The 19,115-nt window shown below is 45.8% G+C and overlaps 2 protein-coding genes across 12 annotated transcripts in view; one reads left to right on the top strand and one right to left on the bottom strand.

Annotated features, from left to right (window-relative positions):
* Nucleotides 1-19,115, bottom strand: part of NLRP7 (NLR family pyrin domain containing 7) — a 232,412-nt gene that overhangs the window by 150,243 nt on the left and 63,054 nt on the right. The window lies entirely within an intron of this gene.
* LOC132594046 (leukocyte immunoglobulin-like receptor subfamily A member 6) lies at nucleotides 6,115-9,829 on the top strand. 2 transcript variants are annotated; one of them, XM_060289647.2, is made up of 7 exons: nucleotides 6,115-6,630; nucleotides 6,790-6,825; nucleotides 7,008-7,292; nucleotides 7,440-7,742; nucleotides 7,968-8,258; nucleotides 8,521-8,823; nucleotides 9,545-9,829. In XM_060289647.2, the coding sequence occupies exons 1-7, from the start codon at nucleotides 6,597-6,599 to the stop codon at nucleotides 9,688-9,690; spliced, it is 1,398 nt and encodes a 465-aa protein (XP_060145630.1). In that variant the 5' UTR covers nucleotides 6,115-6,596; the 3' UTR covers nucleotides 9,691-9,829. The 2 variants fall into 2 exon arrangements, with proteins under 2 accessions (XP_060145630.1, XP_069900481.1); XM_070044380.1 differs by lacking the exon at nucleotides 6,790-6,825 and having other exon boundaries at nucleotides 6,115-6,731; nucleotides 7,208-7,292.

The raw sequence follows: 19,115 nt of genomic DNA, 5'->3' as shown, positions 1-19,115 counted from the left end.
GTTTTGTTCCAGTTCTGTAAAAATAGCCATTGGTAATTTGATAGAGATTGCACTGAATCTGTAGATTGCTTTGGGTAGTATAGTCATTTTCACAATATTGATTCTTCCAATCCAAGAACATGGTATATCTCTCCATCTGTTGGTATCATCTTTAATTTCTTTCATCAGTGTCTTATAGTTTTCTGCATACAGGTCTTTTGTCTTCCTAGGTAGGTTTATTCCTAGGTATTTTATTCTTTTTGTTGCAATGGTAAATGGGAGTGTTTCCTTAATTTCTCTTTCAGCTTTTTCATCATTAGTTTATAGGAATGCAAGAGATTTCTGTGCATTAATTTTGTATCCTGCAACTTTACCAAATTCGTTGATTAGCTCTAAGTGGTTTCCTGGTGGCATCTTTAGGATTCTCTATGTTTGTATTCTCTCATGTCATCTGCAAACAGTGACAGTTTTACTTCTTCTTTTCCAATTTGTATTCCTTTTCTTTCTTTTTCTTCTCTGATTGCCGTGGCTAGGCCTTCCAAAACTATGTTGAATAAAAGCGGCAAGAGTGGACAACCTTGTCTCGTTCCTGATCTTAGAGGAAATACTTTGTTTTTCAACATTGAGAATGATGTTTGCTGTGGGTTTGTCATATATGGCCTACATTATGTTGAGGTAGGTTCCCTCTATGCCCACTTTCTGGAGAGTTTTTATCATAAATCGGTGATGAATTTTGTCAAAAGCTTTTTCTGAATTTATTGAGATGATCATATGGTTTTTATTCTTCAATTTGTTAATATGGTGTATCACATTGATTTGCATATATTGAAGAATCCTTGCATCCCTGGGATAAAGCCCACTTGATCATGGTGTATGATCCTTTTAATGTGTTGTTGGATTCTGTTTGCTAGTATTTTGTTGAGGATTTTTGCATCTATATTCATCAGTGAAATTGGTCTGTAATTTTCTTTTTTTGTAATATCTTTGTCTGGTTTTTGTATCAGGGTGATGATGGCCTCATACAATGAGTTTGGGGGTGTTCCTTCCTCTGCAATTTTTTGGAAGAGTTTGAGAAGGATGGGTGTTAGCTCTTCTGTAAATGTTTGATAGAATTCACCTGTGAAGCCATCTGGTCCTGGACTTTTGTTTGTTGGAAAATTTTCATCAGAGTTTCAATTTCATTACTTGTCATTGGTCTGTTCATATTTTCTATTTCTTCCTGGTTCACTCTTGGAAGGTTATACCTTTCTAAGAATTTGTCCATTTCTTCCAGGTTGTTCATTTTATTCACAGAGTTGCTTGTAGTAGTCTCTTAGGATGCATTGTATTTCTGCAGTGTCTTTTGTAACTTCTCCTTTTTATTTCTAATTTTACTGATCTGAGTCCTCTTCCTCTTTTTCTTGATGAGTCTGGCTACTGGTTTATCAATTTTGTTTATCTTCTCAAAGAACTAGCTTTTAGTTTTATTGATCTTTGCTATTATTTTCTTTGTTTCTATTTCCTTTATTTCTGCTCTGATCATTATGATTTCTTTCCTTCTGCTAACTTTGGGCTTTGTTTTTTCTTCTTTCTCTAGTTCCTTTAGGTGTAAGGTTAGATTGTTTATTTGAGATGTTTCCTGTTTCTTGAGGTAGGCTTATATTGCTATAAACTTCCTTCTTAGAACTGCTTTTGCTGCATCCCATAGGTTTCGGGTCATCGTGTTTTCATTGTCATTTGTCTCTAGGTATTTTTTTTGATTTCCTCTTTTCTTTCTTCCATGATCTCTTGGTTATTTAGTAACATACTGTTTAGCCTCCATGTGTTTGTGGTTTTTACATTTTTTTTTCCCTGTAACTGATTTCTAATCTCATAGTGTTGTGGTCAGAAAACATGCTTCATACGATTTCAATTTTTTTAAATTTACTGAGGCTTGATTTGTGACCTAAGATGTGATCTACCCTGGATAGTGTTCCGTGCACACTTGAAAAGAAAGTGTAATCTGCTGTTTTGGGGTGGAATGTCCTATAAATATCAATTAAATCTCTCTGGTCTATTGTGTCATCTAAAGCTTGTGTTTCCTTATTAATTTTCTGTTTGGATGATCTGTCCTTTGGTGTAAGTGAGGTGTTAAAGTCCCCCATTATTATTGTGTTACTGTCAATTTCCTCTTTTATAGCTGATAGTTGCCTTATGTATTGAGGTGCTCCTATGTTGGGTGCATATATATTTATAATTGTTATATCTTCTTCTTGGATTGATCCCTTGATTATGTCCTTCCTTTTCTCTTGTAACATTCTTTATTTTAAACTCTATTTTATCTGATATGAGTATTGCTACTCCAGCTTTCTTTTGATTTCTAATTTTCATGGAATATCTTTTTCCATCCCCTCACTTTCAGTCTGTATGTGTCCCTAGGTCTGAATTGGGTCTCTTGTAGACAGCCTATATATGGGTCTTGTTTTTGTATCCATTCAGCAAGCCTGTGTCTTTTGGTTGGAGCATTTAATCCATTCATGTTTAAGGTAATTATTGATACGTATGTTCCTATTCCCATGTTCTTAATTGTTCTGGGTTTGTTTTTGTAAGTCCTGTTCTTCTGTAGTGTTTCTCACTTAGAGAAGCTCCTGTAGCATTTGTTGTAGAGCTGGTTTTGTGGTGCTGAATTCTCTTAGCGTTTGCTTGTCTGTAAAGGTTTTGATTTCTCCGTCGAATCTGAATGAGATCCTTGCTGGGTAGAGTAATCTTGGTTGTAGGTTCTTCCCTTTCATCATTTCAAATATGTCATGCCACTCCCTTCTGGCTTGTAGAGTTTCTGCTGAAAAATCAGCTGTTAACCTTATGGGAATTCCCTTGTATGTTGTTTTTCCCTTGTTGCTTTCAATATTTTTTCTTCATCTTTAATTTTTGTCAATTTGATTACTCGTGTCTTGGCGTTTTTCTCCTTGGGTTTATCCTACCTGGGACTCTCTGTGCTTCCTGGACGTGGGTGGCTATTTCCTTTCCTATGTTAGGGAGGTTTTCAAATACAATCTCTTCAAATATTTTCTCAGATCCTTTCTCTCTCTCTCTTCTTTTTTTGGGACCCTTACAATGCAAATGTTACTGCGTTTAATGCTGTCCCAGAGGTCTCTTAGGCTGTCTTCATTTCTTTTCATTCTTTTTTCTTTATTCTCTTCCACAGCAGTGAATTCCACCATTCTGTCTTCCAGGTCACTTATCCGTTCTTCTGCCTCAGTTATTCTGCTATTGATTCCTTCTAGTGTAATTTTCATTTCAGTTATTGTATTGTTCACCTCTGTTTGTTTGTTCTTTAATTCTTCTAGGTCTTTGTTAAACCTTTCTTGCATCTTCTCGACCTTTGCCTCCATTCTTCTTCTGAGGTCCTGGATCATCTTCACTATCATTATTCTGAATTCTTTTTCTGGAAGGTTGCCTATCTACACATCATTTAGTTGTTTTTCTGGGGTTTTATCTTGCTCCTTCACCTGCTACGTAGCCCTCTGCCTTTTCATCTTGTCTATCTTTCTGTGAATGTGGTTTTTGTTCCACAGGCTGCAGGACTGTAGTTCTTCTTGCTTCTGCTGTCTGCCCTCTGGTGGTGGATGAGGCTATCTAAGAGGCTTGTGCAAGTTTCCTAATGGGAGGGACTGGTGGTGGGTAGAGCTGGGTGTTGCTCTGGTGGGCAGAGCTCAGTAAAATTTTCATCTGCTTGTCTGCTGATGGGTGGGGCTGAGTTCCCTCCCTGTTGGTTGTTTGGCCTGAGGCGACCCAACACTGGAGCCTTCCCTGGGCTCTTGGGTGGGGCTAATGGCAGACTCTGGGAGGGCTCACGCCAAGGAGTACTTCCCAGAACTTCTGCTGCCAGTGTCCTTGTCCTCACAGTGAGCCACAGCCACCCCCTTCCTCTGCAGGAGACCCTCCAACACTAGCAGGTAGGTCTGGTTCAGTCTCCTATGCGGTCACTGCTCCTTCCCCTGGGTCCTGACGTGCACACTACTTTGTGTGTGCCCTCCAAGAGTGGAGTCTCTTTCCCTCAGTCCTGCTGAAGTCCTGCAATCAAATCCCACTAGCCTTCAAAGTCTGATTCTCTAGAAATTCCTCCTCTCGTTGCTGGACCCCCAGGTTGGGAAGCCTGACATGGGGTTCAGAACCTTCACTCCAGTGGGTGGACTTATGTGGTATGAGTGTTCTCCAGTTTGTGAGTCACCCACCCAGCAGTTATGGGATTTGATATTATTGTGATAGCGCCCCTCCTACCGTCTCATTGCAGCTTCTCCTTTGTCTTTGCACGTGAGGTATCTTTTTTGGTGAGTTCCAGTGTCTTCCTGTCGATGACTGTTCAGCAGTTAGTTGTGATTCAGGTGCTCTTGCAAGAGAGAGTGAGAGCACGTCTTTCTGCTCCGCCATCGTGAACCCCAGATGTCACTTTTAAATACAGGCGTCCTAGCACTTAGTTGGCCTGTCCTCATCTCTGAAAAATGTTCAATTCTTCATTTCTTTGGCCGTTGTTATACGTCACGACCTTTCCTTCTGACACTTACAATAGATATGACGTGGGCCCTCCTCATTCTATTCCCCAAGTATCTTGAATTTCCATTTCTGGTCTCTCTAAGCTTCATTGTGGAACATTTCCTCGATATTGTATTCAATTCCATAACTGGTCCCTCAGCTGTCTTGTCCTTGATGGGGTGACATTTTTTAATGTGTTCATCCTACTGGATTTGTCATCTCTACCTTTTCTAGCTCTTAATAACTGCCCTTTCTTCTATAAAATAATCCATATGGTTGCCTCCCTTTATTTTTCAGATACTTAAACACGCTTAATTTAAATCGACTGTCATATTTCCCTACTGATTCTTTCTTTCATATTTTTATTTCAGCAAAGCCACTAATTGTGTTGTGATACAATCAAGATATTCACATCAAGTATGATCTACATTTTTTTCACCTCTTTATTGGTTTCCTACTGATTCTGTTTCCTTGCCTAGGACACCCCCATTCGTCAGCAGACGGCTGTCCGTAGCACTGTCATCATTACAAGAGTCACTGTGATGTCCATTCCTGTTACAGGCTCTGCCCTCACACCCCCGGTCTCTCCTAGAAGGCTTCTCCCGGGGCTGTCCTGGGAGTCAGGCTGACCAGGGGAGACTGCTGCAGCTGCTCTGCCCCGTGCTGCCCACCGTCTCAGACTTAGCATCTGCTCACAGCTGTGGCCTCAGGGATGGTCCAATGGGACCCTCACACTCTCACGAGGGTGGACGCCCAGGGCTGACAATCGTGGACTGAGTCTGTTTCACGCCACACAGGGGAGGTGGCTCAATGCTGACCACGGGCTTGGGGCAGTGAGCAGAGCTATCCCAGTGCCCGTCCAGAAACGCGGGGAAGTGGGGCCGCAGCTTCAAACTTCACCTGGACCCCTGACCCCTCCCTGCCTGTGAGGACCTGGGTCCCTCTCTCTGTCCACACAGGTGGGAACCTCCTCCCTATGACCCTCTTGATGATCCCGGTCAGCGGGGGCCACTCAGCCTAGTTCCCTCTTCTTTGGTCTGGTTCCCCCTCCATTTGGGGAACTTTCTTTCTCTTTTTCTGCATGTGTCTGTGGGTACGTGTTTCAGAAATATTCAAAATAGCATTTCTCAGTGTTAGGAGCAGAGGAGGGCTCTTAGGTGGGCACCACAACCACCCACTTTGCCGTGGAGTCTGAGCCCAGGATCCTCTCATGTCCCACCCACTGCTGTTGTCACCTGCTCTGGAAATTAACAACGGTGATCCTGCAATGAACCTGACACCACTGAGCTCACAGCCACTCTGAGGAGTGGGGCTCGCGACAACATGCAGAGGAGGAAACTCAGGCTCAGAAAGGGCACTGCCCTCACGGTTACAAGAGCAGTGGGGACAGAGTTAAATAGAGATGTTTTCCTTCAAAGGGAGACCTCTACCTCAAATCAAGGTCCCCTAAGCTTCCAGGCAGGATGACAGGACGGGGAGGAGAGCCCTGTCCAAGGATCAAGGGCCACCGAGCAGGCAGGAACGACTCAGGGGCTTGTTCCCAGGAAGGTGTGGTGGACGCTGTTTCAAGAAAAAGGGAGAAGTCCCTGAAGGGGACTGAGACAGAAAGCAAACCCACACTCTGGGGCCAGGGGACCAGGCATGTTTCCTTCCTTATTGCCCCGAACTTCTCCTCTGTGCTCATTGCCACACTGACCTCCATGGAGCTGTAGGCAGATGTAAACGTGTGTCTCTGCTGATCTGAGCTCTGCGGTGCAGCAGGAACCTGCAACCTCCCTGAAGCATCGCCAGGGCCTGGGTGATCCCTGTCCATGGTGAGGACCCCACAGGGACCTGCCAATGGACCGGCTAAGGACGAAGGAGACCCAACGGCGATGCTCTAAGAGGGAAAGACGTGCCTGGGTCACCCTCATATGGAAGGGGCGTCTCAGGAAGACACCGGGTCTGTCATGGGAATGAGAGCCAGGCTCCTGGGGAGGGGCAGTTCCCCTTCCTGTGGGGCTGCTGACGTGACAGTCCCCTGACGGGGAGGACCAGCCTCCCAGTGGACACACCCTCGGGTCTCCGTCCTGAGGGCACCGTGGTCTCCTCCATCTGCACCGCCTGGACCACAGGGACGAGACGCCATGACCCTCAGCCTCACGGCCCTGCTCTGCCTCGGTGAGATGGAGGAGGGGGAGGGGAAGCCCCAGCCAGGGACGGACCCCTCCCCACAGCCAGGCTGCTCTGTCAGGAGACCCCAGGACTCAGGAGGCTCACGGGTAGGAGAGGCGCTGCTCAGGATTCAGGGCGAACCTCTCACAGGGGTCTCTCTTCCAGGGCTGAGTGTGGGCCTGAGGACCCAGGTGCAGGCAGGTGAGTCTGTCCCCAGGTGTCCCACCTCCCTACTGATCATGGGGACAAGGGACCACCCCCAGGCAATAGGGTGGGGAGCAGCGGCTCTGGGCTGAAGGAGGGGGAGTCCGGGAGGTTGGGGGCTGAGAGCTGGGAACCTGGGGTGAGGATGTCTTGTGACCCAGCCTCTGATGTCCTTCCAGGCACCCTCCCCAAACCCACCATCTGGGCTGAGCCAGGCTCTGTGATCCCCTGGGGGAGCCCCGTGACCATCTGGTGTCAGGGGACCCAGGGGGCCCAGATGTTCCGTTTGGATAAAGAGGGAAGCTCACCTCCCTGGGACAGACGGCCCTCACTGGCGCCCGGGAACAAGGGCAATTTCTCCATCTCATACATGACACAGGACTATGCAGGGATATATCACTGTTACTATCGCAGCCCCACTGGCTGGTCAGAGAGCAGTGGCCCCCTGGAGCTGGTGGTGACAGGTGAGAGGACACTCGGGGGTCCCAGCCTCAGGCTCTGCCCTCAGGAAGGGGGTCTGCTCTCAGGGGTGTGTCCCTCTCACAGCCCAGCCCTGGTGGAGGAAAGGGGCGTGTGAGCACCATTTGACAAGCTCCCTCCTTCTCTCCTAGGGGCCCACAGCAAACCCACCCTCTCAGCCCTGCCGAGCCCTGTGGTGACCTCGGGAGGGAACGTGACCCTCCAGTGTGGCTCATGGGAGGGACTGGACGGGTTCATTCTGACTAAGGAAGGAGAACCCAAGTCCTCCTGGACCCTGGATGCACAGCGAGGCCCCCATGGGCAGACCCAGGCCCTGCTCCCCGTGGGTCGCGTGACCCCCAGCCACAGGTGGATGTTCAGATGCCACGGCTTTTACAGGGACACCCCCCAGGTGTGGTCGGCCCCCAGTGACCCCTTGGAGCTCCTGTTCCCAGGTGAGGAGGTCCCACCCTGGCCTCACGCACTTTTTGAGGCACGAGACATTATTAGATGCTTTTCTCCCAGGATTGTCCCAGATGAGAGGGTGGGGTGAGGGGGGAGCGGGGCGCACAGGACAGAGACACAGAGTGTGAGTGACAATGAGGCCTGGGGACCAGGATGGGAGAAGGGGCTTCATGGGAGGAACCAGCCCCTACAGCCCAGGGCTGGTCTTCCCCCAGGTGTATCTGGGAAGCCCTCCCTCCTGACCCCGCAGGGCCCTGTCGTGGCCTCTGGACAGAGCCTGACCCTCCAGTGTCGCTCTGACGTCGCCTATGACAGATTCGCTCTGTCCCAGGAGGGGAGACAGGCCCTCCCCCAGCGCCCTGGCTGGCAGCCCCAGGCTGGGCTCTCTCAGGCCGGCTTCCCCCTGGGCCCGGTGACCCACGCGGGCCGGTACAGATGCTACGGTGGACACAACCTCTCCTCCGAGTGGTCGGCCCCCAGTGACCCCCTGGACATCCTGGTGGCAGGTGAGGAGCCAGCGGGTCAGTCAGGGACCCAGACTCTGCACAGGCCCTGCCGGGGGAGCCCCAGCTGGTGATGCTGGGACCAGGCGTGAGGGGTCCCCAGGGAGGGAGGGAGGGAGACAGAGAGAGACGGGGGTGGGCAGGGAGAGGGAGAGACTCGGAGAAAACAGAAACAGACAGAGATGAGGGGCCTCAGGGAGGCCCAGCTGAGTCGCAGTTCAGAACCAGGGGGCGGGCAGCCCCTCACCCCCCTTCCTCTCTCTAGGGTCGTTCCCTGACACGCCCTCCCTCTCGGTGCAGCCGGGCCCCGTGGTGGCCTCAGGAGAGAACGTGACCCTGCTGTGTCAGTCAGGGAGCAGAAAGGAAACTTTCCTTCTGTCCAAGGAGGGGGCAGCCCGGCCCCCACTGCGTCTTAGATCAAAGTACCGAGGTGGGCATTTCCAGGCCGAATTCTCCATGAGTCCCGTGACCTCAGCCCACAATGGGACCTACAAGTGCTACAGCTCACTCAGCAGTAACCCCTACCTGCTCTCACACACCAGTGCCCCCCTGGAGCTCGCGGTCTCAGGTGAGGGACCCTGACCCTGTCCTCTCTGACTCAGTCAGCTCAGGGCTCTGTCCCCAGAAATGTCTGAGGTAGTAATGAATGAGGGGACACAGTGGGCCTCCAGAGAGGAGGACATTCAATGGCCCCTGACGCCAAAGTCTCATCACTGGATCCTGGGTCCTCAGCTGTTGAATCAGTGGGAACTCCCAGAAGTAGGAGAGTAAGATTATAGGGTTCAATCTCAGACTGAACACAGAACATACAGCACTCAATTATTTCTGTCTTAAGAGACCACTTTTCTCACTGATCCTGAGCACCGGGGGCACAGCCAACTCTGTTCCAAAGTGATTCCAAAGCAGGTTCTGAATTCAAAGAACACATGGCGGCTGAGAGAACCCAATGAGGAGAGCAGAGGGAACCTGGCATATTAGAGGAAGGGTTCATTAAGGAACTGTGTAGAAGCTGTAATATGAGAATTGGAGCCAGTGACGACACAGAACCCAGGAGAAGGGCTCGTGTCTCCCCAACTCCTCACTCACACCCTCACTTTACGATTCTCATGAGCAGCTGACACCATCCACCCGCCAAAAAACAAGTCAGATCCCACGAGTGATGAAATCACTCAGATATGGGGCTGGGCTCCAAGGGTCATGTCCTGTCAAGGAGAGGCAGGTTCCCTGGGTGGACATCCTGGAGTCTAGGGTGACTGGGATCTGCTCTGACCGTGTGATCTCTCGTCCAGAATCCCTACCCTCACACCGCCAAGACTACACAGTGGAGAACCTCATCCGGATGGGCATGGCCGGCTCCGTCCTGCTGGGCCTCGGGATTCTGCTCTTTCAGGCTCAACACGGCCACGGAGGAGCCCAAGAAGCAGCCAGGAGCTGAACACGAGAGGGGACCGTGCACCGTCCGAGTGGTGGAGCCCTGTCACGACCTTATGTGCCAGGAGGTTCTGGAAGAGAATCTGCAGCACGTGTTGTGTGAACTGTCTGACCAGGGAGGGAGAGACATGGTGTGGGTGCAGGAGAAGGCCCGGGAGTCCCTGTGGAGGACTGGGCCTCGGATAACCATGGTGCCTTCCCTCCCCACCAGCGATGACTCTCCCTGACTGCCCCGTCCCCTCTCACCCCCATGACTTGAGGCACATCCCACACGGCAGGTTTGGGTCCTTACCTTTATACATATTCATGTTCTGTTTCACTTATCATGAAACACATGTTGCTTTAGTTTTAATTTCCACATTCGCTAATGTGTGTCACTGACCCTTATTCGTTCATCCCATAACACAGACTCTGTTTTAATAACTGAATAAGTGGGTGAAAACAGTCTCCAGTTTGGAACAGGTAAATCTAAAACTATTCCCTAAAACTTTTCCTGGACCCATCAATCTATTCTCTCCTCATGAGACAACACCTAGTACAGTTTCTCCAGAAACACGAGGTGTTTGAATGAGCACAATGGTGTTTGAAGTGACAGTCAGTGGGTGTGCTGCTAAAATGGCTCTAGAAATGTATCACTTTTTCAAAAGCCCTAACTGTGGCAATCGTCTGTTTCTTTGGTGTAAATACTCTCTTTTGGCCAACTGCACGGTGCCAGTGGGAATGCACTGTATGCAGAGCTAGAATGTTCGAGTATAAACCAGCTGCAGCACACTCACTGATGATCTCAGTGTACACACAGGTCGTCTTCTATTTTAAAATTTAGGGTTTCCCTGGTGGCGCAGTGGTTAAGAATCCGCCTGCCAATGCAGGGGACGCGGGTTTGAGCCCTGGTCCGGGAAGATCCCACGTGCCGCAGAGCAACTATGCCCGTGCGCCAGAACTACTGAGCCTGCGCTCTAGAGCCTGCAAGCCACAACTACTGAGCCCACATGCCACAACTACTGAAGCCCGCGTGCCACGAGCCCGTGCTCCACAACAAGAGAAGCCACCGCAAACAAAGAGTAGCCCCCGCTCGCTGCAACTAGAGAAAGCCCGAGCGCAGCAACAAGGACCCAACACAGCCAAAAACAAATAATTAATGAATTAATTAATTTAAAAAAGAAAGTTTAAAATCTATGGTAATTTCCACCTCAATGTCATGCCACAGTGATAGTGAAAGCATGATGCCAAAATTATATTACATCCACATTAAAGGTAAATAGAAAACAACGGCAATGTTAATTGTGGGAAAAAATAGAGTGCCTAGAATCCCAATATGTAACTGGTGAGAGTTCAAAGTGTTAACAGTCAATGAGGAAAGTAGATAACAATTATCCATTAAAAGGAAGAGACACACGTCTCTAGCCCCTAACTGTGTACCCTCGAGGAAAGTGTGTGCGTATGCATATGATATGTTTGTAACAGAGAAGAACAAACCTGACTCCATATTGGACCTATTCCTTTAGCTCCAACCCTTGTGCTCTGTTGCCTGTGCTCAGTCATGCACCTTTGCAAAAGAACGTTGCCTATAGCTTGAAATATACAGAATAGCCCATTCTCAAGACTCTGACCTTTAAAGGTATAACACTTCATACATACAGAGATAAAAAGTTGCAGAACAGAGAGTAACCTTTTCTTGTTGGAGGTTTAAAGGAACATGATGACCAGAGCTACATGGACAGCTGCAAGAACAAAGGATTCCAGCATCAAAAAGTGTGCAACAACCAGCCACACGTCCTCCGCTTTGTGTGTGTGTGTGTGTGTGTGTGTGTGTGTGAATGCACAGGTGGGTGTTTAATCTGTATTATCTCTGTTCTCCCTGGAATTTTCTTCCCCATGGGGCAAGGGCTACTTTACATTTAATAAACACTGTCTGACCCCCCACACACACAAAAAAACCCCATCTAACTCGGGTAAGAAGGTTCTTTGGGGCATCAGTCCACCACCTTCTAGGTCTGCTGGCTTTCTGAATAAAGTCACTATTCATTGCCCCAACATCTCATCTCTCTGTCCCATGGCGAGCAGTATGAGCTTGGACTCAGCACATTCATGAGGATGTTGGCAGAGGTGTCACTCATTTTAGACAAAAACCACAGACATCAATGGCACAATTAATATTTGTGGTTTAAAAGAAGACATACAGATGGCACATGAAAAGATAACCAACACCGCTAACTAGTAGAGAAATGCAAATCAAAACTACCATGAGGTACCACCTCACACCGGTCGGAATGGCCACCATTAAAAAGTCTACAAACAATAGATGCTGAAGAGGGTGTGGAGAAAAGGGGACCCTCCTGCACTGTTGGTGGGAATGCAAATTGGTGCAGCCACTATGGAGAACAGTATGGAGGCTCCTCAAAAAACTAAAAATAAAGTTTCCAGATGATCCAGCAATGCCACTCCTGGGCATATATCCAGACAAGCTGTAATTCAAAAAGATACGTGTACACCTATATTCACAGCATCACTATTTACAATAGTCAAGACATGGAAACAACCTAAACGTCCACTGACAGATGAATGGATAAAGAAGATGTTGTGTGTGTGTGTATACATATATACACACACGCGCACGCGCACACACACGCACGCGCACACACACACACACACACACAATGGAATACTACTCAGACATAAAAAAAATGGAAAAGGGTGGGAAAGGGAGGATGGGAGGGAGGGGATATGGGGACGTGTGTATGCATATGGCTGATTCGTTTTGTTGTGCAACAGAAACTAACACAGTAATTAGTGAAGCAATTATATTCCCATAAAGATCTATTTAAAAAATTGAGGGCTTCCCTGGTGGCACAGTGGTTGAGAATCTGCCTGCTAATGCAGGGGACACGGGTTCGAGCCCTGGTCTGGGAGGATCCCACGTGCCGCGGAGCGACTAGGCCCGTGAGCCACAACTACTGAGCCTGCGCGTCTGGAGCCTGTGCTCCGCAACAAGAGAGGCTGCGATAGTGAGAGGCCCGCGCACCGCGATGAAGAGTGGCCCCCGCTTGCCACAACTAGAGAAAGCCCTCGCACAGAAACGAAGACCCAACACAGCAAAAATAAATTAATTAATTAATAAACTCCTACCCCCAACATCTTCTTTAAAAAAAAAAATTGAAAGAAAAAAATGAAATAATGCCACTTGCAGCAACGTGGATGGACCTAGAGATGATCATACTAAGTGAAGTAAGACAGAAAGAGAAAGACAAATACCATATGATATCACTTACATGTGCAATCTAAAAAATGACACAAGGGACTTTCCTAGTGGTCCAGTGGCTAAGACTCCATGCACCCAATGCAGGGGTCCCAGGTCTGAACCCTGATCAGGGAACTAGATCCCACATGCTGCAACTAAGAGTTCGCATGCCACAACTAAACATCCTGCATGCCTCAAAAAGGATCCTGCACGCGGCAGTGAAGATCCCATGTGCCACAGCTAAGGCCAGGTGCAGCCACATAAATAAATAAATACAACACAAATGAACATATCTATGAAACAGTAACAGACTCACAGACATAGAGAACAGACTTGCGGTTGCCAATGGGGAGGGAGGTATTGGGAGTTTGGGATTAGCAGATACAAACTATTTATATATAAGATGGATAAATGACAAGGTCCTACTGTATAGCACAGGGAACTATATTCAATATCCTGTGATAAACCATAATGGAAAAGAATATATATAGGTATAACTGAATCACTTTGCTGTACAGCAGAAATTGACATACTGTAAAGCAACTATACTTCAATAAATTTTTTTGTTAATTTTTTAAAATTTGTGGTTTATATATATGCAATGGAATATTATAGGGCAGTAAAAATTCACAAACTGAAACTACAGACAGAATAAAGATCCATTTTGAAACCTGGAATTAAATAAATAAAAGAAAATGTTAAGAAGCATGACTGTAATATTACTCCATTACATACATAATGTTCAAGAGGAGACAAGATTTACAACTTAGGGAGGCATAACTCATCTTGACCCTACCATAAAAGAAGGAAACGATTTCCATGTAATTCATTAGGGTGGTAACCTGTATGGTGATGCTGGAAGCTTTAGTTCAAGATGGAAGCCACAGGGTCTTCTGGAAAACGGGTAATTTCTCACTGAATTTCTTTCTTATTGCTTTATAATTAACATACAATATTATACTAGTTTCAGGTGTACAACATAGTGATTTGATATTTTTAAACATTATGAAATGATCACCACAATAAAACCAGTTACAATCTGTCACCACACAAGGTTGTTACAGTATTATTGACTATATTCCTTATGTGTACATTACATCCCCATGACTTACTTCTTCTACAGCTGGAAGTTTGTACCTCTTAATCCCCTTCACGTATTTCATCCTTCCCCCCTCCCACACTCCCCTATGGCAACCACCAGTTTGTTCTCTGTCCCTATGAGTCTGTTTCTGTTTCGTTTTGTTTGTTCTTTCGTGTTGTTTATTTTTGCTTTTGTTGCCCTTGCCTAAGGAGACATATCCAAAAACATACTGCTTTCTTAACGCCTTATAGATTTAAGAACACAGCTTTTTCACCTCCTCGGTTAAGTTTATTCCCAGGTATTTGATTCTTTTTGAAGTAATTCTAAACAGGATTGCTTTCTTGATATTCTTTCTGATAGTTCATTTTTAATGTATAGAAAAGCGGAAGATTTCTGTATATTAATTTGGTATACTTTACTGCAACTTTACTGAATTCATTTATTAGTTTTAATAGGTTTTGGTGGAGGAATTAGAGCTTTCTATGTATAGTATCATGCCATCTGCAAATAGTTACTTCTTCATATTCAGTCTGGATGCGTTTTATTTCTTTTCCTTGACTTATTGCTGTGGCTAGGACTTCTACTACTATGTTGAATAAAAATGGGGAAAGGGAGCATCTTCTCTTGTTCCAGATCTTAGAGGAAATGAATTCAGCTCTTCACCCTTCAGTATAATGTTACACTTTACATCATGATCCAGTGAGATTCATTCCAAGGATGCAAGGATGGTTTAACATCCATAATCCAACCAACGGGATACACCACATTCACAAAATGAAGGACAAAAACTATATGATCATCTCAATAGATGTAGAAAAAAACATTTGACAAGATTCAACACCCATTTATGACAGAAACTCTCACTCAAGTGGGTATAGAAGGAACCTACCGCAACACAATACAGGCCATAATGACAAGCCCACAGGTAACATCATACTCAATGGTGAAAAACTGAAAGCGAACCCTGTAAAATCAGGAATAAGACAAGGGTGCCCACTCTCACCACTCTTCTTCAACGCAGTATTGGAAGTCCTAGACAAAACAATTAGGCAAGACAATGAAATAAAAGCCATCCAAATTTGACAGGAAGAAGCAAAACTGTCACTATTTCTGGTTGACATGATTTTGTATGTAGAAAACCCTGCAAACTCCAACAAAAATTATGAACAAATATAGTAAAGTTGCAGGATACAAAATCAATATACAAAAACCTGTTGCACTTTTATTCACTAAAAATGAGCTAGCAGAAAGAGAAATTACGAAAACAATCTCATTTACCATTGCAATAAAAATAATAAAATACCTAGGAGTCAATTTAACTAAAGAGGTCTCAGAGACCTGTACATTGAAAATTATGAGACACTGTTGAAAGAAACTGAAGACACAAATAAATGGCAAGCTATTCCGTGCTTAGGTGTTGAAGAATATAACATTGTTAAAATGTTCATATGACCTAAAGCAATCTACAGATTCAGTGTTAATCCCTATCAAAATCTGAAGCACATTTTCCATAGAAATAGGACAGAAAAAAATTCTAAAATTCCCATGGAACCAGAAAAGACCACAAAGAGCTAAAGCAAGCTTAAGAAAAAAGCACAAAGCTGGAAGTATCACACTCCCTGATTTCAAACTATTATCACAAACCATAGAAATCTAAACTGTATCACAGTGGCAGAAAATCAGATACGTAGATCAAAGAACAGAATTGAGAGCCCAGAAGTAAACTCACACATATATGAGCAATTAATTTACAACAAAGGAGCAAAGAACATACAATAGAGAAGGAATAGTTTCTTCAGTAGATGGTGTTGGGGACTTCCCTGGCGGTCCGGTGGTTAGGACCCCATGCTTCCAATGCAGGAGGCGCGGGTTCAATCCCTGGTCAGGGAACTAAGATCACACATGCTGCGTGGCACGGCCAAAAAATAATAAACAAATAAATAAATGGTGTTGGGAAAACTGGACAGCCACACCAAAAATAAAAATAAAAATAGACCACTATCTCATACCACACACAAAAGTCAACTCAAAATCCATTAAAGACTTGAATGTAAGGCTAGAAACTTTAAACTCTTAGAAGAAAACAGAGTACGCTCTTTGACACTGATGTTAACAATATCTTTCTAGATCTGTCTCCTCAGGCAAGGAAATAAAGGCAACAATAAACAAATGGGATTACATTGATCTAAAATCTTTCGCACGGTGAAGGAAACAATCGACAAAATGAAAAGACAACCTATGGAATGGGAAGAGAGAGTTTCCAATCATGTATCTGACAAGGGGTTAATAACAAAAATATATTTAAAAAACTCATACAACTCAACAACAAAAATACAACCAACCTGATTTTAAAATGAGCAGAGGAAGGGAAGAGACAGTGTTTCAAAGAAGACATACAGAAGGCCAACGGGCATGTTGAAAACATGTTCAACATCACTAATTATTAGGGAAATGCAAGTCCAAACCACTATGAGACCTCGGCCCTGGTGGAACGGCTATTATCAAAAAGGCAAGAAATAAAAAGTGTTGGTGAGGACGTGGGGAAAAGCTATTCTTCATATACTGTTGGTGGGAATGTAAATCGGTGCCGCCACTGTGGAAACCAGTATGGAGGCCCCTTGTAAAATTAAAAATAGAACCACCATATGCTCTAGGTATTCCACTTCTGGGCATTTATCGATGGAATAGAAAAACACTAATTTGAAAAGATATATGCACCCCCGTGTCCATCGCAGCATTATTTATGATAAACAAGACATGGAAACAACCTAAGTGCCCATCAACAGATGAATGGATAAAGAAGATATGATACATCGGGACTCCCCTGGTGGCGCAGTGGTTAAGAATCCGCCTGCCAATGTAGGAGACATCGGTCTGAGCCCTGGTCCAGGAAGGTCCCACATGCCGTGGAGCAACTAAGCCCGTGCACCACAACTACTGAGCCTGCGCTCTAGAGCCCACAAGCCACAACTGCTGAAGTCCGTGTGCCACAACTACTGAGCCTGTGCTCTAGAGCCCGGGAGCCACAACTACTGAGCTCGCACGCCCAGAGGCCGTGCTCCGCAACAAAAGAAGCCACTGCAATGAGAAGCCAGCGCACCACAACGAAGAGTAGCCCCCGTTCGCCACAACTAGAGAAAGCCCGTGCGCAGCAACGAAGCTATAAATAAATAAATAATAAATAAATTTATTATTGCGTTTTCATTTCCTGTAGGTTAAATTGTGATTTTTGTTGTTGAGATCCTTGATGGAACATATTCCAGAGACCCATGGATCCCCTTCCTTTCCTTCAACCTACAACCATCCCTCCTTCTCCCCTGTACACTCCTCGGTGCTGGGGAATCTGCTAACTTGCAGAAGAGGATGGTCTATAGCAGAAGATGTAGGATGGGATCCGTGGGTTTGTACAGGATCCAGAGAGTCAGTGTACGCCTGGGGCTGTATGTGGGATGTTTTTTTGACTTATTGGGGAAGACAGGCTGAGCAACCTCGGGTACACCACTACCTTTTTCTGGCTTTGGTGTCCCTGTCAAAGATGTGGGGATCTGGAAGAATGCCCCCAAAAGCCTTGACTCTCTTCCATTTGCAGATGCTGCCACTGTGGACCCAGAGCCCATGGAAGACCGAACGATGAATGGCGAGGTGAATCCTCCCAGCCCAAACCCTCACCATAACTTGAGCCCTTCCACATATCCAGTGCTCCTGCCTTCAGATATCATGTCTCAGTACATCATTCTTACCCTTCTCCTCTCAGGACCCTACAGCAGAAGACACACAGGATGTGATACACGCCCACATGAACCGCTACACCCTCTCAGAGACAATATTCACTCCCATTCCCCTGAGCCCTACGTCCTCCTCTGAGTCCAGTATCTACATGGGACTCGATGTAAACCAAGACCATGCTGAGACCTGACCTGGCCCAGGCTCTGAGCACACAGAGTGTTACAAAGCAAGGACCTGGACCTCTTCTTAAAGGGGCTCCTCCATGGACACTCTTCCTTCTCCTCAAACCCAGGCCCCCAGCTCTGAGGCTCACAGTGGAGTCTCAAGACATGTAGGATGGTCTTCAAAATCCCACAACCCCTTAGTCATCTCCCAGCTGTTCTGTTCTAACTATCCAGCCATTTCCGGATATTTTATTGCACTCACCCGCACATACTGGATAGCAAATCACTATCATCCTTTTTCTGAAATTCCACTGAAGCAAATCTATAAAGTCTGCCAGTTGATACTTCAAACTATTCAGTTAAAACGACGACAGCAACAACAACTATCTTGTAAAATTTTACAAAGATGAAGTATAAAATGAACGTATTTACAAAACAGAAACAGACTCACAGAATTAGAGAACAAACTTATGGCTACCAGGGGGGCAGCGTGGGGGGAGGGATAGATTGGGAGTTTGGGATTGACATGTACACACTGCTATATTTAAAATAAAATGCCTCAGAACCTTTTTTTTTTTTTAAGATTCCATACGTATGTGTGAGCATACAGGGGCAGGACAGGAATAAAGATGCAGACCTAGAGAATGGACTTGACACAGGAAAGGGGAAGGGGAAGCTGGGATGAAGTGAGAGAGTGGCACGGACATATACACACTACCAAACATAAGGTAGATAGCTAGTGGGAAGCAGCTGCATAGCACAGGGAGATCAGCTCGGTGCTTTGTGACCACTTAGAGGGGTGGGATAGGGAGGGTGGGAGGGAGACGCAAGAGGGAGGAGATATGGGAACATATGTATATGTATAGCTGATTCACTTTGTTATACAGCAGAAACTAACACACCACTGTAAAGCAATTATACTCCAATAAAGATGTTTAAATAAATAAATAAATAAATAAAATGCCTTTGCATGAAAAAATAAAAGCAATGCAAGTAGGTGAAAAAAAAAAAGATGAAGTATATCCTGTTTGAGGTATCCAGTATGGTGGCCACTAGCCGTACAAGGGTACTTAAATGAAAATTAGATTAAATTAAATAAATTTTAAAATTCAGTTCCTCGGCTACACTAGCCAAAATTCAAGTGCTCAGAAACCGCACATATCTGCTCACTGCCACACGGAACACAGCAAATACATGACACTTTCATCGTGGCAGAACAC

Source organism: Globicephala melas, chromosome 19 (genome assembly GCF_963455315.2).
Source record: "Globicephala melas chromosome 19, mGloMel1.2, whole genome shotgun sequence".
NCBI lineage: Eukaryota > Metazoa > Chordata > Mammalia > Artiodactyla > Delphinidae > Globicephala > Globicephala melas.
The sequence above is the reverse complement of the archived record's forward strand: the minus strand, read 5'-3'. Positions and strand labels throughout refer to the sequence as shown.

Bases quoted from the DNA above. Each gene is read 5' to 3' on its own strand.
- LOC132594046 (XM_060289647.2), top strand. From the start codon at position 6,597: ATGACCCTCAGCCTCACGGCCCTGCTCTGCCTCG. The intron at 6,631-6,789 runs GTGAGATGGAGG...TCTCTCTTCCAG, and splicing joins CACGGCCCTGCTCTGCCTCG to GGCTGAGTGTGGGCCTGAGG. The intron at 7,743-7,967 runs GTGAGGAGGTCC...GTCTTCCCCCAG, and splicing joins CTTGGAGCTCCTGTTCCCAG to GTGTATCTGGGAAGCCCTCC.